The sequence below is a fragment of the Rosa chinensis genome, chromosome 6 (assembly GCF_002994745.2).
Source record: "Rosa chinensis cultivar Old Blush chromosome 6, RchiOBHm-V2, whole genome shotgun sequence".
Lineage (NCBI taxonomy): Eukaryota > Viridiplantae > Streptophyta > Magnoliopsida > Rosales > Rosaceae > Rosa > Rosa chinensis.
Window position 1 is genome coordinate 16,189,851 of NC_037093.1, and position 19,172 is coordinate 16,209,022.

Below are 19,172 nucleotides of genomic sequence, written 5' to 3' on the forward strand. Positions count from 1 at the left end.
AACCCATATCTGCCGACCAGACGAAAGTTAAGATGTAAAGATATCATCTGTAACTTCAGATAACATGAAAGAAGGGTAGAGGACACTACCACAAAATTCAAATGTAGCACAAAGATGAACACAAACTAATTTATTATAGAATACAGAAGTTAGTGACATACCGATGTGACAAGGGGGCATTGCAAGTATTTGCTTTCAATGCTTTCCACAGCAACATATTCACCTTGAGACAGTTTAAGTATTTCCTTTTTCCTGTCTATAACTTTCATTGCTCCATTAGGATGCCATTCTCCTCTATCACCTGTGATCCATCCACTCAAAATGAATCATCAACAAAATTTTTGAAGGCACCCTCTTGAAAAGATACCGAAAGATCGAGCATCAACCAAGACAGTACCTCATTTCTAGTATTGTAGACATTTACCTGTACGGAACCACCCATCAATAAGGACTTCTTCAGTTATATCTTGTCACTTGTGGTAACCAAAAAACAAGGTTTTTCCTCTTAGGAAAATCTCTACACATGGCACACTAGAAAGTGCATCATATCCCAGTTCTGGGACCGACTCAAGCCGCGCTTCAATAGTAGTCATGGGGGCACCAATAGTTCCAATCATAGGATAAACATTGCCAAGGGACGTAAAACACCCACCACAGCTTTCAGCAAGGCCCACAGAATTTAACAAACTGATGAAATGTAGTTCTCTCCATTTTTTATATATCTGCTTCTGATGTGTTGTGGTAGCTGATTTAGAAATTTGAGGTCATTTGAATGAGTACCAAAAAAGCATTCATACTGACATCTCATAGGTCAAACACATATACCATGAATACTTAACCTTGTACAATTTTCTTGATCTTCACCATGATTTAACTGATTCAAGTATAATATGTATCTGTTCATTATGTTATGCAGTCAACCATACCATATCCTTCTGATAAATTCCTCCGCATGCCTGGGCAAAGATGCAGCACCAGACAACATTATACAAACTTGTCCTCCTAGCTCTTGTTTTATCTACCGCAAATAACACAGTTTGTTAGAATGTAACGCATAAGATAGAAGTAATGCATTGTTCGAATGTAAAACCAGATATTTCAAGAATAGAAAGGTGAAGGAATAATAATTGACCTTGTCAAAAACAAGCTTGTCCAAGAGAGGTGCCGCTTTTGCTTTTGTTATGCCCTTCTGCAGATTTGCCAACTTGCTGCCATATAAACGTTAGCCATGTATTGGTAATACTTCAACGAAGTTACTTTGATAAAAATATAAACTATAAAATAAATCTCCAAATAAGCACCTTCCACAGTATGAATTTACTCAATTTTGTATTAGTACCCTTAGTTTAATTGGTTGGTAGAAAATCTGTAATTTGATGGCCAACCACAAAGATTTGAGCCTAATTTGATCTAATATGGGATCCAACTTCTGCCAATATGAAAATATAAATTTCCCCTAGTGGAGGGTTATGGTACAACCCCCAACTTTAATCAATCTGATAAAATTAAGATATGTGGAAGATGCAGTTTGAAACCCTTATCAGTTACCACTAACATCACCGAATAGAAAGAAACCAATTGGTCTAACAAGCTTCATGCAGAATGACGTCCTCACATGTTTTCTTGGCAAAAGCAACAAATCCTGAAGAATAAACTATAAGTGCTTGCTAAATTGGATTGTATCCACATGATTTAAATCTTTTTCTTGGAAAACCTAGCATTTTAAACAGGCAGAGCATATATGTATGGAAACAGATTAAGGATGGCAAATTTCATTTGAGAAGTTTTTCAATATTGAGAATGCTACAAAATTCAAAACGAAAATAGTCTTGCATTGGCCTTTTCAGTAACAAAACTACTGAGTCTGCATGACCAAAAATGTTCCTTGCAAGTTTATTTGCCTCTTACACAAAAATGAGGTACCTTTATGCTTTAAAACTGTGCAATAGACCAAACATAGGTACAGACCTGGTGAAAATCCATCTATTTGATTGCACCCCGAACAACTCATGCCAAGTTACAGGAGCTATTCTGCCTCTTGTTTCTTTTTTTTTTTTCTTTTTTTTTTTTGAAAAGAAACAGCTTTTTATTGAATAAACAAAAAGCGAATTACAAGGAGTCCGCTTTAAAGATCTAAAGAGGGCAGCTAGGGCTATAGGCTTAGCATCTCGTCTATTAATACTAAAAGAATGATTAGCGGCTTATACTACAGCTGCTGGCTATTTCAAATTAATAGTAATCCAAAAGGAATAGTAAATATGCAGCTATAGGCATTCTGAAGCAAATATGCAATTGCTGGAGATTGAGCAGAAATTATGTGCAAATGGAAGAAGAAGATCATGAAAAAGAATAATGAGAAGAGGTATTGGGGTGTCATTGTTTTACTGTTGATGTGTTTGTGGATTGATTTAGTAAGAGAGAGTAAGGTACTAAGGTGAAGAAGTTAAGCATAAGGCGAAGAAGGGGGAGGGTATATATTAGTGCATAGTTAGGTGAAAGGGAGTCATTTTAAGGTGGAAGACCATGTCATCGAGAACAGAATAGTGTAGCTCTTTCTTGGCAGGTAAGAGGAATAGAGAGGTAGGGAGTTTTGCTTGGCAGGCAGGAAAAATAGAAGGATAAGTGGATGAAGTCAGTGGGGTATGAGTGGGAGAATGATGGTTATGATTCCAAGTGTATTGCTCATTGTTTGGTGCAAACTCTACAGAACAAGGTTTGTATTTCATGTCCTCATAATATAGGCAGTTACAGTACGACCAATTTCTGCCATACTTCGATTTTATGAGACCTTCTGATATAACATCTCAACAGAAAAGAAATTATGCCCAACTACCATAAGATTTCAAAGTTAACTGTAAATTTCAGATAATCTCCATTCAAAATCAATCAAAATCATATGGATGTGCTTAATATCGTATTTAGAAGTTCTTCCATATCAGAATGAAATGGGGCTGTGATCATTAACCCTACAATTGACCAATTACACATGACAACATACAACAAAACACAACAAAAATTATGAAATAGAATTGGAAAACAAAAATTGGAAATCAAATAATCACCTCATGGAGAATGTATGCTTATCGGGTTGAGCATGACTACGATTTGAAGCTAAATGTGGCTGCAGCGGCAGAGGTTGCAAATCCCTAGGTGGTTTTTTTCTGCTGAAATAGCATAGTAGGAAGATTGTAAAACGAAAATGGGGAAAAAAAACCAGTAGAAGGAAAGCTCGTATTCTAAGCTGGTTAGAGACAAAATTACTCTGATTATGAGTATGCAAACAGAACAGCAATGAAATATGACTCGATACCCAAAAATGAAATATGAAATATACCTTGGGATGGAGAGCTCTACAATCTCCAAAACCAAGTGAGTAAAAATCCACTACAACCAATCTATCACCAGCGTTATGCAAAGAATCAATGAGTTCTTAGCAGAATGGATCTCCACCATGTTCAGTTTTAGGGTTTTCTCCCACCATTTCACAGCTTTGCTTACACAGATTGATGCTTGTGCCTGAAACCCTATACATATCCAAAATTTCATGGCTTGCACTGCGAAATTGCAACTGCCTTAGAATTCAGAAGAGCAATACTTTTTTTTCCCAAATAAGAAATTCACCAAACTTTGACATCCCAGGATTTTGTATTTTATGTGAATATCTGATACAGGTGTTATTACAGCAACACAGTCATCCAGACCTGTATAAATGCAGGAGGTTTAGACATCCTTTGTTCAAAGGCCTTGGATTCCCACTTTATTGAAAACTCTAATGCTATGTCAACTGAACCTTCTTCTCCAATGTGGGAGGCTTTGAAGCTATGTTCTCAACAAACTATCATTCAGGAATTCATTAGTCAGTTTCAAAACAGTTAGGGATTCATAAAATTCCATCAAGTGCAGGTCAATAAATAATTACCTTTTGATCCACATAATAATGCAGATTTCACTTATCTCACTTGAAAAGTTGAAATAGTGGCCTAATGTCACAAAACTCTGGTAAATCAGAAAATCTAGCTGCAGTAACCATTAATGATGCAACAGCTTCCTTAGATTCCTCAGGGCATTCCCTGCAATGACAATAAGGGAGCAAAGTAAACATTATGATGAGTTGACCCGTCCTTCTTTTAACTCATTAATGAAAGAAAGGTTTCAAACAAAAAAAAAAAAAAATTCATTTCCTTTAGCAGGAAATCAAACCACCTATCTGATGTACATTATTACATGATTCCGTCTGGTCAACAGAAACACTGTAGTAATGACAGAATCATCTAAAGTTTCAAATACTCATGGCGTGAATATCTCTACACCAGAACCTAATCAAACTTCCTCCAATGAGTCTTTGCATCTAGTACAAATTTACATGGCATATACTAAAATCAATCAATCAACCATGTGAAACCTGACATTTAGAGAATCTAGTAAACTGAAGTAATGCTATACTGCATCAGCAGCATAATCTGACACTAAGATTAGCAATCCAGGAAACCAAACTAATTAAGCGAAAGTAAGGGCTTTTATTCTTTCTCGCCAACATTTCTAAGGCCCATAAGCGAATTTATATATTAGCAGTTCAATCCGAAATCAAAAGAGCAGCTGTGTATTAATAGAGTAGTAGCATACCTTTGGATGAGGAAATAAATTCAGAAAACGATGCTATATAATCAGAAAATAGAAAGACCTTGAAAGTGGCTATCGGACGAGAAAACGTCTACAAGTTCATCAATGAGTTTAGTGAAGTAGATTAGTGCACTAGATCAAGCTTCTAAATTACAAATTTAATATTCCTTTCACTGATGCAATTTTGCACTTATTAGTTACATGGAATTGGGCATGGTAAACTAGTTCAACTCTATCCACACATATGGAGAATGCCAACAAAGAGTTGATATTACAAACCAATCTCAAAACTCCAAAGATATCAAAGAAAGGGAGAATTTGAAAATGTAAACCTGTATCGGTCACACTGGTCTAGTAATAATTACAGCTTTTCATTCTCCAGTTGTGCATCGGTATATAATTCTTTGCAGTCAGTCCTCTGTTTGGGACGATAATTGTCCCAGAAGTCCTGCAATAGCATTGTTGTTCAGATGTCAGTCCTCCGTTTTGCTGCAAAAATGTCACATATTATCTCTGAAATGAGGAAATTTTCACAAAAGGAAACGATACCTTTCCTCTTGGGAAGGAAAGTTCACTGGTGAGGTTCTCTGCACGGATTAGCTTCATAGAAACGTCTTCATTGGGTGGCATTACAAGGTGGACACCACAGCTTTTTATGGAGAGCACAGAGAGCTCATGTTGATAAATAATGACTCGACACGTAAAAGGGGGCAACGGACGCATATAACCAACTGGCCACATTTCAAGGAAGGGAACATAGTGCAGCCACACATGATCCGACTCTGCTGAATCAACACAGTCTGAGAAGGGAAATGAAACCCTCACTTCATTGATGTGAATATAGACCGTGAAATCAGTCCAAGCATCTTGCAGCTTTTGATCAACAGCAACACAGAGAGCCAATCCTGCGTTGTCCCATTTGAAATTTGCAAGTGTTTCGATATAAAATTCAAACCGTCGATGCCCCATGAAATCCATTTGACAGCTGAACCACTTTGGAACCTCGCTTCTTGGAACTGGAAATGTAATTGTGAATTTGGATTGCTGAGAAGATAGGAGTCGAGAGATGAGATCAGCGTGCACTTCATCATCATCATCCTTGTTTGCCATCTCAACCAAATTTTGACAGAGTCTCCAGCAATTAGTCAAGTCCATCACGCGAATCATTTGTGATTCTTTACGCTCCAAAATGTTTGACAACTTTGAAATTCTTTCCAATGATACGCAATCCCTCACATTCAACAGGCGAATACTTGGTGGAAGCTCTGGAATTTCTACGAGCCTCCTGCAGCCTCTCAAATTGAGATACCTCAAGTTGACAAATTTGTTGATGATGCATTCGGGAAGGATAACAATGGGGCTTTCTGATAAATCAAGTTCCCTTAAAGTGGATGCACAATCAAGGGACGCGAGGAAATCAATATTAGATAAATTGCATCCACCCGCAAGGAATTGATCTAAACAAGGAAGCGCCAAATTGAATTCAGTATCTGGCTCTGGCTCCGATGAAGAGTCACGGTTGTCATGTGAAACCTTTGAGTAAGTTGGAAGCACTTCAGACTCCACCTTATTTGGGAATCTTACGAGTTTTGGGCAATCGGAGAATGAAACCCACTCTAACTTCTGCAATTCATAAATGCTGCAAGGTAGATCTGTGAGGTTTCCACAATTATGTAACCACAAATGTTCAAGGTTAATTAGATATCCAATGGATGAAGGCAATGCTTTGATGCCAGTGTTGCATAGCCTCAAGGATGTCATGAATTTCATCTCTCCCTCAATTTCAGGGAAACTCTCCAGCCTTGTGCAGTCGTTGAGATTAATGGATCGGAGGGATCTCCAGTTGACTTCTCCTGGTAGCCTCACAAGGTTAGAGCAGCTTTCAAGATTCAGGTCAACAAGCTTTTTGAGGGATCCAACCGAAGGGTGAACCTTCTTTAAACTTTTACAATAGCTTAGATCCAGGAACTCTAAGTTTGGGCTTCCAGACAGGTCTGGGCTTTGTGCTAGGAATTTACATTCACTCAAATTTAAGGATTTCAGATTTTGCATACTTTGTCATACCAAAGAAGAAGAAAAAATCAAATGGAAAATTGGTAAGGTATAAAGATTTCAATAAATTAAAGTCTTGAAAATATATAAATACCTCGAAACGTGAGATGCAGCTACGAGGCATATTAAGTTGAATTAGATTCTTCATGTTAAAATTGTGGGGAAAGAATTTTAGCGGACAATCACTCCATTCAAGTAACCGCAACTGATTCGGATAATAATCAACCTTTCCACAAAACCGTCCATTGATGTTTATGAAAATTTTAAGATTTCTCATCTTTTTGAAGCATTTAGGATTCAAGCATATCACATCTGCTGTAGGCATTTTTATCACTATACCTTCAGTTTTACTTGTTCCCTAGTATGAAAAAGGCAATCGTATTAGCAAAATGAGTACTTATATAATAAAAAAACATGCAGTTTTATTCTTTCTTTAAGAATTCAACAGAAAATCATAAAATACATATTACCCGGATATTGATCATCGAATTAGAATAAACTACACATATAGAGAATCAGCTGACTTGACTCATGTATATATATAAATATGAGCATATGGAAACTACTTACCATGTTTTTTGTTAGAACATCATGCACATCCTTATGATGCCACAATCTGCTTCGCTCACCAAGCTTTGTAGACTCTTGCCGAGCTATAGCTTTTCCCATCTCTTCTAGCAAATCATGCATGCAAATATAACCAAATATATCAACATTTATGAGTGCCTTTTCTTCAAGAACTTCAATACCATGCTTGGGGTTGTTGGGGTCACAAGCTTCTAGTATCTGTATCACAACCCTTGTATTCCTACCTTTGAAGAAACAAGCAATGTCGAGGAAAACTTCTTTCACTGTTTCTTCCAGTCCATCATAACTGACTTTGAGAGTATCTTGAATGTCTTTGGGATGATTTCTTTTATAACCATCTAACATAGCTTGCCATTCATGTATAGGTCTACCACACAGATGTGAACCCAAAACTACTAAGGCTAACGGAAGGCCACGAGCATATCTAACAATAGTGCTAATCCAGAGATTCTCATCATCATCATGATTTTTCTTTTTCTTGAAGGCATATAACCTGAAGAGTTCACAACCTTCGTGATCATCCAGTTCCCCGGCCTCGTATATGGGATTGACTTCGTGAGCAGTCAACAAACGCTTATCTCTTGTTGTTATGATAATTCTGCTGCCACAACCAAACCAATCTGATGCTCCGGCTAATGCACGTAGCTGGTGTAATTTATTCACATCATCAAGAACTAGGAGAATCCTTTTATATCTCAACGTTCTACGCAACAAAGTGTTTCCTTCATGAACATTGTTTATTTTCAATTCTTTCTGCCGCACAATGGTAGAGAGAAGAGTATTTTGTAGGTCGACTAAACCTCCATGTTGGTCTGAATATTCTCTAACATTTGCCAAAAAGCAGCTACCATCAAACTTATGGGCAATTGTATTGTAAACACCTTTGGCAATTGTTGTTTTGCCTATTCCGCCAATTCCCCATATTCCTACCATGCGTACATCACTTCCTTCAATATCTAACATTTTAAGTATATGTTTTACCCGAGAGTCTAGCCCAACTTGGCACTTTGGCATATCCAAATAGGTAGGTTCTTTTACTTGTGCAGAAATCTCTTCAACAATTTTACCAATAAATTCATATTCATATCTGCCGTGTTAAAATCAAATGAAACATTTAATAAAACAAACCTTGTTACTTAGAAAAAGAACAGTATTGTATAATAATCACACACCAATAGAAGAACAGAAAACTTATGCTAGATTAAAATGAGTAAAATCAAGTGCATGATATACCCGCCCGAGAAATGCCACCCAGATAAATTTGCTGCTTCTGAAAGAGCTGCTCTCCATCTTTTCACCTTGTCCATGTCACCTTTGAATCTGCGTTCATACTGTGCAAATGCCTCACCAAATGTACGTCGTTGGTTTCTTACGTCCGAGGGTTCCACGTTGTAAAAGATTGGCCGAACCATTTGGTTCTTTGATCTTCTACATTCAAGGATATGAACTAGTTCATCCAAACACCACTTGGAGGATGCATAGTTTTCAGAGAACACAATGAGAGAGAGCTTTGATCCTTCAATGGCTCGGAGAAGTGCTTGTGATATTTCCTCTCCTCTTGTAAGCTCATCATCTATGAAGGTGTTGATTCCCTTCTGAAGCAAATTCCAGTACAAATGGCCTGTGAAAGCAGAGCGAGTATCCTCGCCTCTGAAACTCAGAAACACATCGTGTGTGTGTGAACGGGTGGAAAAAGCAGAGGAGAAAGAAGAAGAAGCTCCCAATTGGATGGCCATCGAATCTGGCTTTTTGATTGATTTCAGGCACAGCTCGCTGATGGAATGAAGAAGGAGCAGAAGAGGAAGAAGCTCTCAAAAATAGGTGCACTGCTTGATCACAGTTTCCTGCTAGCTTGGATCAACGTCAATTTGAAGTCAAGGGCGTGTAAGATGAAACGAAACTACTAAGAAAAGGAGAAGAAGAAAAGGTAAGTGGAAAAAGCAGGAACACATTGTATGTGTATGTGTATGAACGGGTGGAAAAGGATGGTGAAATGAAGAAGGGGCAGAAGAGGACGAGGGTCTTAGTAGGTGCACTGAGTATTTCGTGTAAGATGAAGCGAAACTACCGAGAAAAAGAAGAAAAAATGAGATTGGTTTATTTGAGAGTTTGGTAAAATGAGAGCCGACACTTTTGTATATCAACTGGTGAAAGCAACTGCAATTGACTTCAAGCATTGTTTCTTGGACTGAATGAGAAAACCACACTAATTTCATCATCAGACCATCATTTTAATTTGGAGACATGACACAAGTACATTTTTTTTTTATTATTTCTAAATCTAATTTTAGTTCAGTGAGTATTTAAAAATACTTGCTCAGTTATCGATTCTTAAATTAAAAAATTAACTTTATTGTTAATTACTTATGCCATACTTTCAGACAGTTTAGTTCACTGCTGCCTGTTGGGTAAATCCCAGCAAGATAATCTTTACTTCACTTCAGTAAAGATCTTAATTAAGATCTTGACTTATTTATACACAAACTTAGAACAAAGGTCAATATGGGTAAATCCCTGCGAGATATTCTTTACAGTCATAAGTAGTTTTTCATCAACAAAAGAGCAGGCAATTGAAATTTTGGGAAAGTGATGTAGCTAGATTTATCCAATAGTTGCTTCCAGCTCTGTTCTTATACCTTTCCACCCTTTGCTTCACTATAAAGTTTTTCAACTCGGTCCTGCAGATGATATAATTCAACATACATATTTAGGATTAACTTATCAAAGTTCCAACGTTTTCTTATCCAAGTAGAAAATCATACCTTGTAATATTTCAGTAATAGGGGTCTTTTCAGTTTGAAAGTTGGAGTCATGAGATCCCTCTCTATGTCAAAGGGGTTTGGTTCCAAATGAACTGCTTTTAACAACTCGAAACCCTCGAAGCTGCAATAAAAATGTCTTGTAAGTCAGATGAATAAACTTAAGCAACATAACATGAAACAAGGACGGAGCACATACTTGCTGTTTCTGACCCATACTATTGAGCTCATCCAAAATGTATTTTCTTGCCTTCATATTTTGACACAATGATTTGTAGCCATCAGTCAAATGATGCTCAGCTGCCCAGTCCTCCAAGGCCTTTCTCTCAGGAACAACCACAGCAACAAGAAATGACTCGAAGCTGTTCCCATAAACCCAAATCTGCCTACCAGATGAAAGTTAAGATGTTAAGATATCCGTCTGTAACTTCAGAAAACATGAAAGAAGGGTGGATGACACTAGCACAAAATTCATATGTAGCACAAAGACGAACATAAACTCATTTATTGATGAAATAAAGGTAAGTCCTGTCATTCATCGTACAAGTAGACTACAGAAGTTAGCGACATACCGATGTGATAAGGGGGCATTGCAAGTATTTGCTTTCAATGCTTTCCACAGCAACATATTCAACTTGAGACAGTTTAAATATGTTCTTTTTCCTGTCTATAACTTTCATTGCTCCATTAGGCTGCCATTCTCCAATATCACCTGTGATCCATCCACTCAAAATTAATCATCAACAAAAAATTTGAAGGCGCCATCGAAAGAAACCAAAAGATTGAGCATCAACCAAGAAATTAATTCATTTCTAGTTTTGTAGACATTTACCTGTATGGAACCGCCCATCAATAAGGACTTCTTCAGTGAGATCTTGTCACTTGTGGTAACCAGAAAACAAGGTTTTTCCTCTGAGGCAAATCTCTCCACGTGGCACACTAGAAAGTGCATCATATCCCAGTTCTGGGACCGACTCAAGCCGTGCTTCAATAGTTGTCAAGGGACACCCACAGTTCCAATCATAGAATAAACATTGCCAATGGACGTAAAACAGCCACCACAGCTATCAGTAAGGCCTACAAGATTTAACAAACTGATGAACTCTAGTTCTCTTCATTTCGTATATATCTGCTTCTAATGTGTTGTGGTAGCTGATTTAGAAAATTAAAGTTATCTGAATGAGTACAAAAGCATCCATACTCGACATCTCAAATGTCAAACACATATACCACGAATTAAGGTGAGAAAGCACAGTGAGTTGAATACTTATCCCCGTATAATTTCCTGAATCTTCATCATGATTTAACTGATTATATGTTATATTCATTATGATATGCAGTCAACCATACCATATCCTTGTGATAAAGTGCTGCAGCTGGTGACCCTAGAAAATTTCTCAACGGCCCGGGCAAAGGCGCAGCACCAGACAACATTATACGAACTCGTCCTCCTAATGCTTGTTTTATCTACTGGAAGTAACACAGTTTGTTAGAATGTAACGCATAAAATAGAAGTAATGCATTGTTTGAATGTAAAACCAGAAATTTCAATAAAGGAGAGGTGAAGGATAGAATGACTGACCTTGTTAAACACAAGCTTGTCCAAGAGAAGTGCCGCTTTTTCTTGTGGTAGACCCTTCTCCAGATTTGCCAACTTGCTGCCATACAAATATTAATTAGTTTATGGCAGGAATACAAATGCAAACAAAAAAGGAGGTTTCAGTGAGACGTACTAGTTATATGCATACTGGAAAAGAAATTCTACTAGCACACCACCAGATGAAACTCTACTAGCAATACCTTTGGAAACAATATTTAAGCCAAATATTAACTACAAAGAAATTCAAGGACACACATGTGAACAGTTCAAATTGATGAATCTGTTTTACCAGTGCATATACGATCATAAACTCGAGGAACACCACAAAACATAGTAGGCTTTAGCTCCTGAAAGTCATCCAGTAAAAACCTGACATCCTGCAAGTCCAATGGCAATCACATTGGACAGATGTTGAAGTTGGTAAGTAAGGAAGAGAATACCAATCAAGTTTAATAAGGAAACTAAAGGAAAAGTACATAGCAACAATGACATATACTTATGCCTCACCAGAAGCCTATTGAAGATCCCTTGTAGATGCATAGCTCTCGATTATTTGGTCATATATATGGATCAACGGGGGAAACAAAAAAATATGAATCTTCCTCTGTACACTGTAATAGAATTTATTTTATTTCAGTAGTCAATATTATTGCCTTCAGGGAAATGTCAAATTGTTAATTGAGTTCAGTAACTAAACTTCATAAAAAATATAATCCTTAACCATCCATTGGTCATAATTCAACAGAGTTACTTTGGAAAAAATATGAACTATAAAATAAATCTGCAATAAGCACCTTTCAGAGGATGACTATACTCAAAATTGTATAAGTACCCTCAGTTTAATTAGTTGGTAGAAAATCTGTAATTTGATGGCCAACCATAAAGATTTCAGCATAATTTGATCTAATATGGATAAAATGAAAGTATAAATCTCCCCTAGTTGAGGGTTACGATACAACCCCAACTTTTATTAATCATGTCTTGGCAATAGCAACACATCTTGAAGATGTTACAATAAACTTTAATTGCTCACTAAATTGGATTGCATCCACATGATTTAAATTTTGGTCATGGCATAAATAGCATTTTAAACAGGCACCTCATATATGTATGGAAACAGAATAAGGACTGCAATTTTCATTTAAGAATGAGGAAATAATTTTCATATTGATAATGCAACAAAATCCAAAACAAAAATGGCCTTGTATTGGGCTTTTCAGTGAAAAAACTACTAAATCTCCATGACCAAAACATGTTCTCTGCAAGTTTATTTGCCTCTGACATATAAATGAGGTACATTTATGCTTCCAAAATGTGCAATGGACCAAACATAGGTACAGGACCTGGTGAAAATTAATCACCAGATTGCACCCCAAACAACTCATGACAAGTTACAGAAGCTATCTGCCTTTTCTTTTCTTTTTTTCTTTTTTAAGAGAGGCAGAATAAGCATTAATTCAGAAACATCAAGATAGAATATGTTAAAAAGCTAAAAAATTGAAGAAATCAACTGTGTCAAGTTATTTACCACTCTATCTGTTAGGGAAAGTATATGATCTGTTGACAATACTTATGAGTTATGACATTAATGCTGCATTAGTAACGATTACGCCTTTTGGTTCTCCAGTTGTTCCACTTGTATATATTATTGTGCAAACAGCAGTCCTCTGTTTGGAGGGAGTTCACAATCTGAATTTCCCTGAGAAAATGAAAGATAATAGACGATTTTATATTGTTGAAAGTTAATGGTCAATCCTTTACTGAAAACAAGAACTTATATGAGAAAACAGTGTCGAGAAGTTACCAACTGAAAGAATTCCTCCCACGAAAAGCAAGATACCCCCAGTTCTTCTGCTTCCTACTTTTGAGTGCTAGAAACATTTGTGAAGCTGACAATTGCTGAACAACGCAGATGTATACCTTAGATACAATCCTAACAACTTGGACCTCAAATTTGAAGTATTTAAGGAAATAGTATATAACCTACTTTTCAAATGCGTAGAACAATTTTGGAAGGCATGATATAATCTGCAGAAAGAATCACCATGTAAGGATCTTACAAAGCAAGAAAAGGAGAGGGAAATAAATTTTATATAAACGGAGTGCATATTAGGAAAGGAACTAAGATTAACCATCAAGCATACAAGGCAAGTTGGACTTTGTAATTATATCATGTTTACTACAAAATTGGATTATGAATGGTTTCGAAAACATAAAACATCAGTGGCTTCAAAGTTCAAACATATATCCAGTTATAATAATGAGATAATAGTTTGGAAATTAACTCACAGCAGGGATCTTGTTCTCTTGAACAAAAGCTATTGAAACTTCAGCATGGTTGATGATGAACTCAACTGCATTAGCACCTGCAACATAAACCATGAAATGTCAATCAAATAAATTTGAAGGGAAACTGAAAATGCACCTTTCCATTTTCTCCCTAGACCCCCCACAACTTAATTTCCCAAAACTTCCCCTTATACCTGTAGAATTCAAAAACTGTTTGGCATGTTTGCTGGTTGGCTACTGAACTTTTGTTGTGGCTAGCTATCAAACGCTTGGTACTGTTCAGTAGTTTCCAACAGAACCCTTTAAGTTGTTGCGAAGAGGCCGATAGGCAACTACCAAGCATTCAGTAGCCAGCCACTGAACACAGCTCAATCCAGATTTATAAGCAACGGTGAAGTGGTAGAATTTGATAAAGGGAAAAGTTTAAGACAATTTAGAATTTCCCTTCAATAAATCAAACTCGACCACCATCATTGAATTTCACTATCTGCCACTGGAAAATGATACATGCGCAAAGAATTCTTGAAAAAGAAAAGGAAGCCTACCAAGGGTGTCATAAAGTGGAACATATTGATGATAATATCATGGTGTCATGTAGAGTCAAAAACATATTGATTCAAAATTATTTGGAAACCAAAAGCAATCAATTGCCCTGTAACATGAAAATACATAATAATTAAGTCTAGGAACCACATGTTTACAGCTTCGAAGTTTTACTGCTGGAGATTGTGAGTAGCAAAAAGAACAATGTCTTTGCTTCATCTATATCTCTCAGCCTTATCGAGCACGTAAGTTATGAAGGTATATCAGATTGGGATTCAATTTCAATTAGAACATAGAGACTCAAAGCTTTGCATCAAAACTTTAAATGATTACAGGCCTGGGATTTGGTGGGAAAAAGATGAGAGCTAGCCATGAGCTAAAAGACACATCGTTGGACTCAATATGGTTAGAAGAGAGGAGATATTACAAACTCAAAGGGCACATCAGAGCTTAAATTAGAGAAAAGAGTTGGGTTACTTTTCCATTGCATGCATGATTCTAATGCAAAGCTGCAGAACATAAAACTCTTGCAGATTAATCATTCTTCTGCTCAAATGATACAGTGAAATATGCTTATTAACAAAAGACACAACTCTATTTCTATGCAATTTCATTTTTGATGTGTCGTTGTCTAAAGTAAAACTTTTTGGGACTAAATATTGCCTCTTACATGCATTGTAAGTTCTCAATATATTTTTCAAATGTTCTATGTTCAGTGATGACGCCAATTTGTTTCATTTCTGCACCTTAATTGTGAACTTAAAAAGAAAAATGGTCCAAAAGGAATAGCAGATATGCAGCTATAAGCATTCTGAATCAAATATGCAACTGCTGGAGATTGAGCAGAAATTATTTGCAAATGGAAGAAGAAGATCATGAAAAAGAATACTGAGAAGAGGTATTGGGGAGTCATTGTTACTGTTGATGTATTTGTGGATTGGTTTAGTAAGAGAGAGTAAGGTACTAAGGTGGAGAAGTTGAGCATAAGGTGAAGAAGAGGGAGGGTATATATTAGTGCACAGTTAGGTGAAAGGGGGTCATTTTAAGGTGGAAGGACCATGTCATCGAGAACACCATAGTGTAACTCTTTCTTGGCAACTAAGAGGAATAGAGAGGTAGGGAGTTCTGCTTGGCAGGGCAGGAAAAATAGAAGGATATGTGAATGAAGTTAGTGGGGTATGAGTGGGAGAATAATGATTATGATTCAAGTGTATTGCTTATTATTTGGTGCAAACTTTACAGAACAAGGCTTGTAATTCAAGTCCTCATAATATAGGCAGTTACAGTACGACCAATTTCTGCCATACATTATTCTTTTATGAGATCCTCTGATATAACATCTCAACAGAAAAGAAATTATGCCACTACCATAAGATTTCAAAGTTGACTGTAAATTTCAGATAATCTCCATGTAAATCAATCAAAATCATATGCATGTGCTTAATATCGTATTTAGAAGTACCTCTATATTAGAATGAAATGGGGTTGTGATCATTAACTCTACAATTATCCAATTACACATGACAACATACAACTAAACAAAAATTATGAAATAGAATCAGAAAACAAAAATTGGAAATCAAATAATCACCTTATAGAGAATGGATGATTATCAGGTTGAGCATGACTATGATTTGAAGCTAGTTGTGGCCGTCGTGTCAGAGGTTGCAAATCCCTAGGTGGGTTTTTCTACTGAGACAGCATAGTAGGAAGATTGTAAAATAAAAACAGGTACAAACTCATTAAAAGGAAAGCTGGTATTCTAAGCTGGTTAGAGACAAAATTACTCTGACTATGAGTGTGCGAACAAAACAGCAATGAAATCAGTGAAAGGGGTTATGGCATGCTTCACGTAGTCCAGATCACCAAGGTGTGCCCTTCTCAATCATCTCCTGGGTGTTGACTACCATGTAGCCCATGAAAAGGGAAGCAGAACCACCAAAGATGGAAGAAGCAAATTGCAATCAGAGAAGGATGGACACGCCCGTAGAGAGCAAGCCCACATGGTTATGGATCACATTGCTCCAAACACCAGATAAATCTATGTTTTACATGACCAAATCCTCCCCCACCCTCTCCTCTTTGGTTGATGGTGAAGAAGATCTTGCTGGTATTTCACCTATCTCAGCCAAGACTTCAATCCTCAGTCCCAAATTAAGCTAATGCATCTTTGAATTTCTTGACCTGTAAAACAACCCAATTAGCATAATTCGAATCATAAATACCCACTGATCCTTTTATTGAATATTACAAACCAACATCAACAGGGATTGCAAAGCTTACAGTGGCAATGGTGCAGCTGAAGCTACATACTCGCCCTTCTGCCTCTATAAAACCTAAAGAATGGTATCACATGAATGTGGAGACCATGGCACACAGTGTTGGGCTCTTCATAGTTAACCTTAGAAAAATTGCATCTGGAATCTGTTCAGCCAGCTGACAAATCTGAACAAATTCATAAAACTATTGGTAAACAGATATTCCAAAATGCTCCAAGCTAAAATTAGATGTGCTATAATTTCAAAAGGGGATTCAGTAGAAGCAAAACTGGACCATTTAATAGCAGTTGTATAAAAAATAGTGTCATAATAACCAAGGATCATAATAATTAAAGTGATAAAGTGATATACCTTGGGTACATATTATTCACCACAACCTCTAAAATTCTCCATACTCTTCCACGTCATATTTTTCATGCATGACACCTGTTTTCTTGTAGGCTTTATAATTGGTTCTGATCCACCTTACAGCAATGTCTTCTCCCACTAACTTTGCTTCTTTTGATCCAGACCTTGCCAGGCCTTCAGCTATCATGTGTTGGATCGGATCCCAATCATTTGGAAAGTCCCTATTATTACAATTTCCATTAGGCCACATAAAAGTTTAAAGTAGGTAGCTGATATTCTGAAAACTTGAAAAGCCAATACGAACAGGTCTTAAAAATTTCCTGAACTACTAAAAGCAGTTAATATCGTATGGCAAATGACTCGATACCCAAAAATGAAATATGAAAAATACCTTGGGATGGAGAGCTCTACAAAATTTGATGGCTTGCCCTGCGAAATTGCAACTGCCTTAGAATTTGAAAGAGCAATACTTTTTTCCCAAATAAGAAATTCACCGAACTTTGACATCCCAGGACTTTGTATTGTATGTGAATATCTGATAAAGCTGTTATTGCAGCAACACAGTAGGCCAAGACCTGTATAAACGCTGGAGGTTTAGACATTTTTTTTTTCAAAGGCCTTGGAGTCCCACTTTATTGAAAACTCCAATGCTATGTCAACCGAACCTTCTTCTCCAATATTGTGGGAGGCTTTGAAGCTATGTTCTCAGCAAACTATCATTTATGAATTCAGTTAGTCAGTTTCAAAGCAGTTAGGGATTCATAAAATTCCATCAAGTGCAGGTCAATAAATAATTACCTTTTGATCCACATAATAATCCAGAGTTCACTTACCTCTCTTGAAATAGTGGCGTAATGTCACAAATCTCTGATAAATCAGAAAATCTAGCTGCAGTAACCATTAGTGATGCAACAGCTTCCTTAGATTTCTCAGGGCATTCCCTGCAATGACAGTAAGGGAGCAAAGTAAACATTATAATGAGTTAACCTGTCCTTCTTTTTAACTCATTAATGAAAGAAAGGTTTCAAACAAAAAAAAAAATTCATTTCGTTTAGCAGGAACTCAAACCATCTACCTGACGTACATTATTACATGATTACGTCGGGTCAACAGAAAAACTGAAGTAATGACAGAATCATCTAAAGTTTCAAATATTTCATGGCATGAATATCTGTACACCAGGACCTAATCAAACTTCCTCCAATGAGTCTTTGCATCTGGTACAAATTTACATCGCATATAATAAAATTAATCAACCATGTGAAAGCTGACACTAAGATTAGCAATCCATGAAACCAAACTAATTAAGCCAAAGTAAGGGCCTTAATTCTTTCTCGCCAACATTTCCAAGGGCCACAGGCGAATGTTAGCAGCTGAATCCGAAATCAAAATAGCAGTTGCGTATTAATAGAGTAGCGGCGTACCTTTGTCTCTGCATGACTGAAAGATGCTTTCTTTTACATCAAATCAAAGCATGGCTGAACGAAATAGTGACACGAAGAGTCGGAAGAGAGTTGGATTGTGGGGATATTCCAATAAACCAGAAATGTTGGATTAAATCTAATGTTTGCATTGATGAGTGATTCTTGTCCTCGATCCTCTACAGGCCTAGAAGACCATTCCGACGACTTTGGAGGCCGATTCTAGATTCCAAATGGTTTCTGCTATCAAAACAACAAAGCTCAGAATCCCAAGCTTAATTTCAGAAGAAGAAAGCAACATTAGCTTAAACCCAGACTGTTGCGAATGGCAAGACTGTAGTTTAAGAAAAGAGAGAGGGCAGAAGTGTAATTTCTATATCGGCTAAAGCGCACTTCCGTGGACAGAATCAGGGATGGTGTATTGCAAAGAGTGTATTGAAAGTGGGAAAATACTTCAATACATTAATGCACCGATACATCAAGTAGACTAGATTCAATACAGAGGTAGACTAACTCGGTACAAGGGTAGACTAACTCCATGCATGTCTACTCATGTACTGAGCTAGTCTACCTCTGTATTGAACTTAGTCTACTTAATGTATCGATACATTAATGTACTGTAGATGATCCCTTGAAAGTGAACTGCACTTTCAAGTTTCAAACAAAAACAAAA

General features: G+C 36.8%; 1 protein-coding gene and 1 pseudogene across 1 annotated transcript; both read right to left on the minus strand.

Moving 5' to 3' along the window:
• LOC112171893 overlaps positions 1-18,802 on the minus strand; it is a 57,556-nt pseudogene extending 38,754 nt beyond the window's left edge.
• Positions 253-9,241, minus strand: LOC112171909 (TMV resistance protein N). Its single transcript, XM_040508250.1, has 12 exons — positions 8,494-9,241; positions 7,243-8,347; positions 6,760-7,030; positions 5,170-6,677; positions 4,953-5,068; positions 3,920-4,070; positions 3,702-3,835; positions 3,335-3,554; positions 3,063-3,164; positions 1,133-1,208; positions 425-1,018; positions 253-301 (listed from the first exon to the last, which is right to left on the minus strand). The coding sequence occupies exons 1-5, from the start codon at positions 8,994-8,996 to the stop codon at positions 4,982-4,984; spliced, it is 3,474 nt and encodes a 1,157-aa protein (XP_040364184.1). The 5' UTR covers positions 8,997-9,241; the 3' UTR covers positions 253-301; positions 425-1,018; positions 1,133-1,208; positions 3,063-3,164; positions 3,335-3,554; positions 3,702-3,835; positions 3,920-4,070; positions 4,953-4,981.
• Positions 18,803-19,172: the final 370 nt, after the last annotated feature.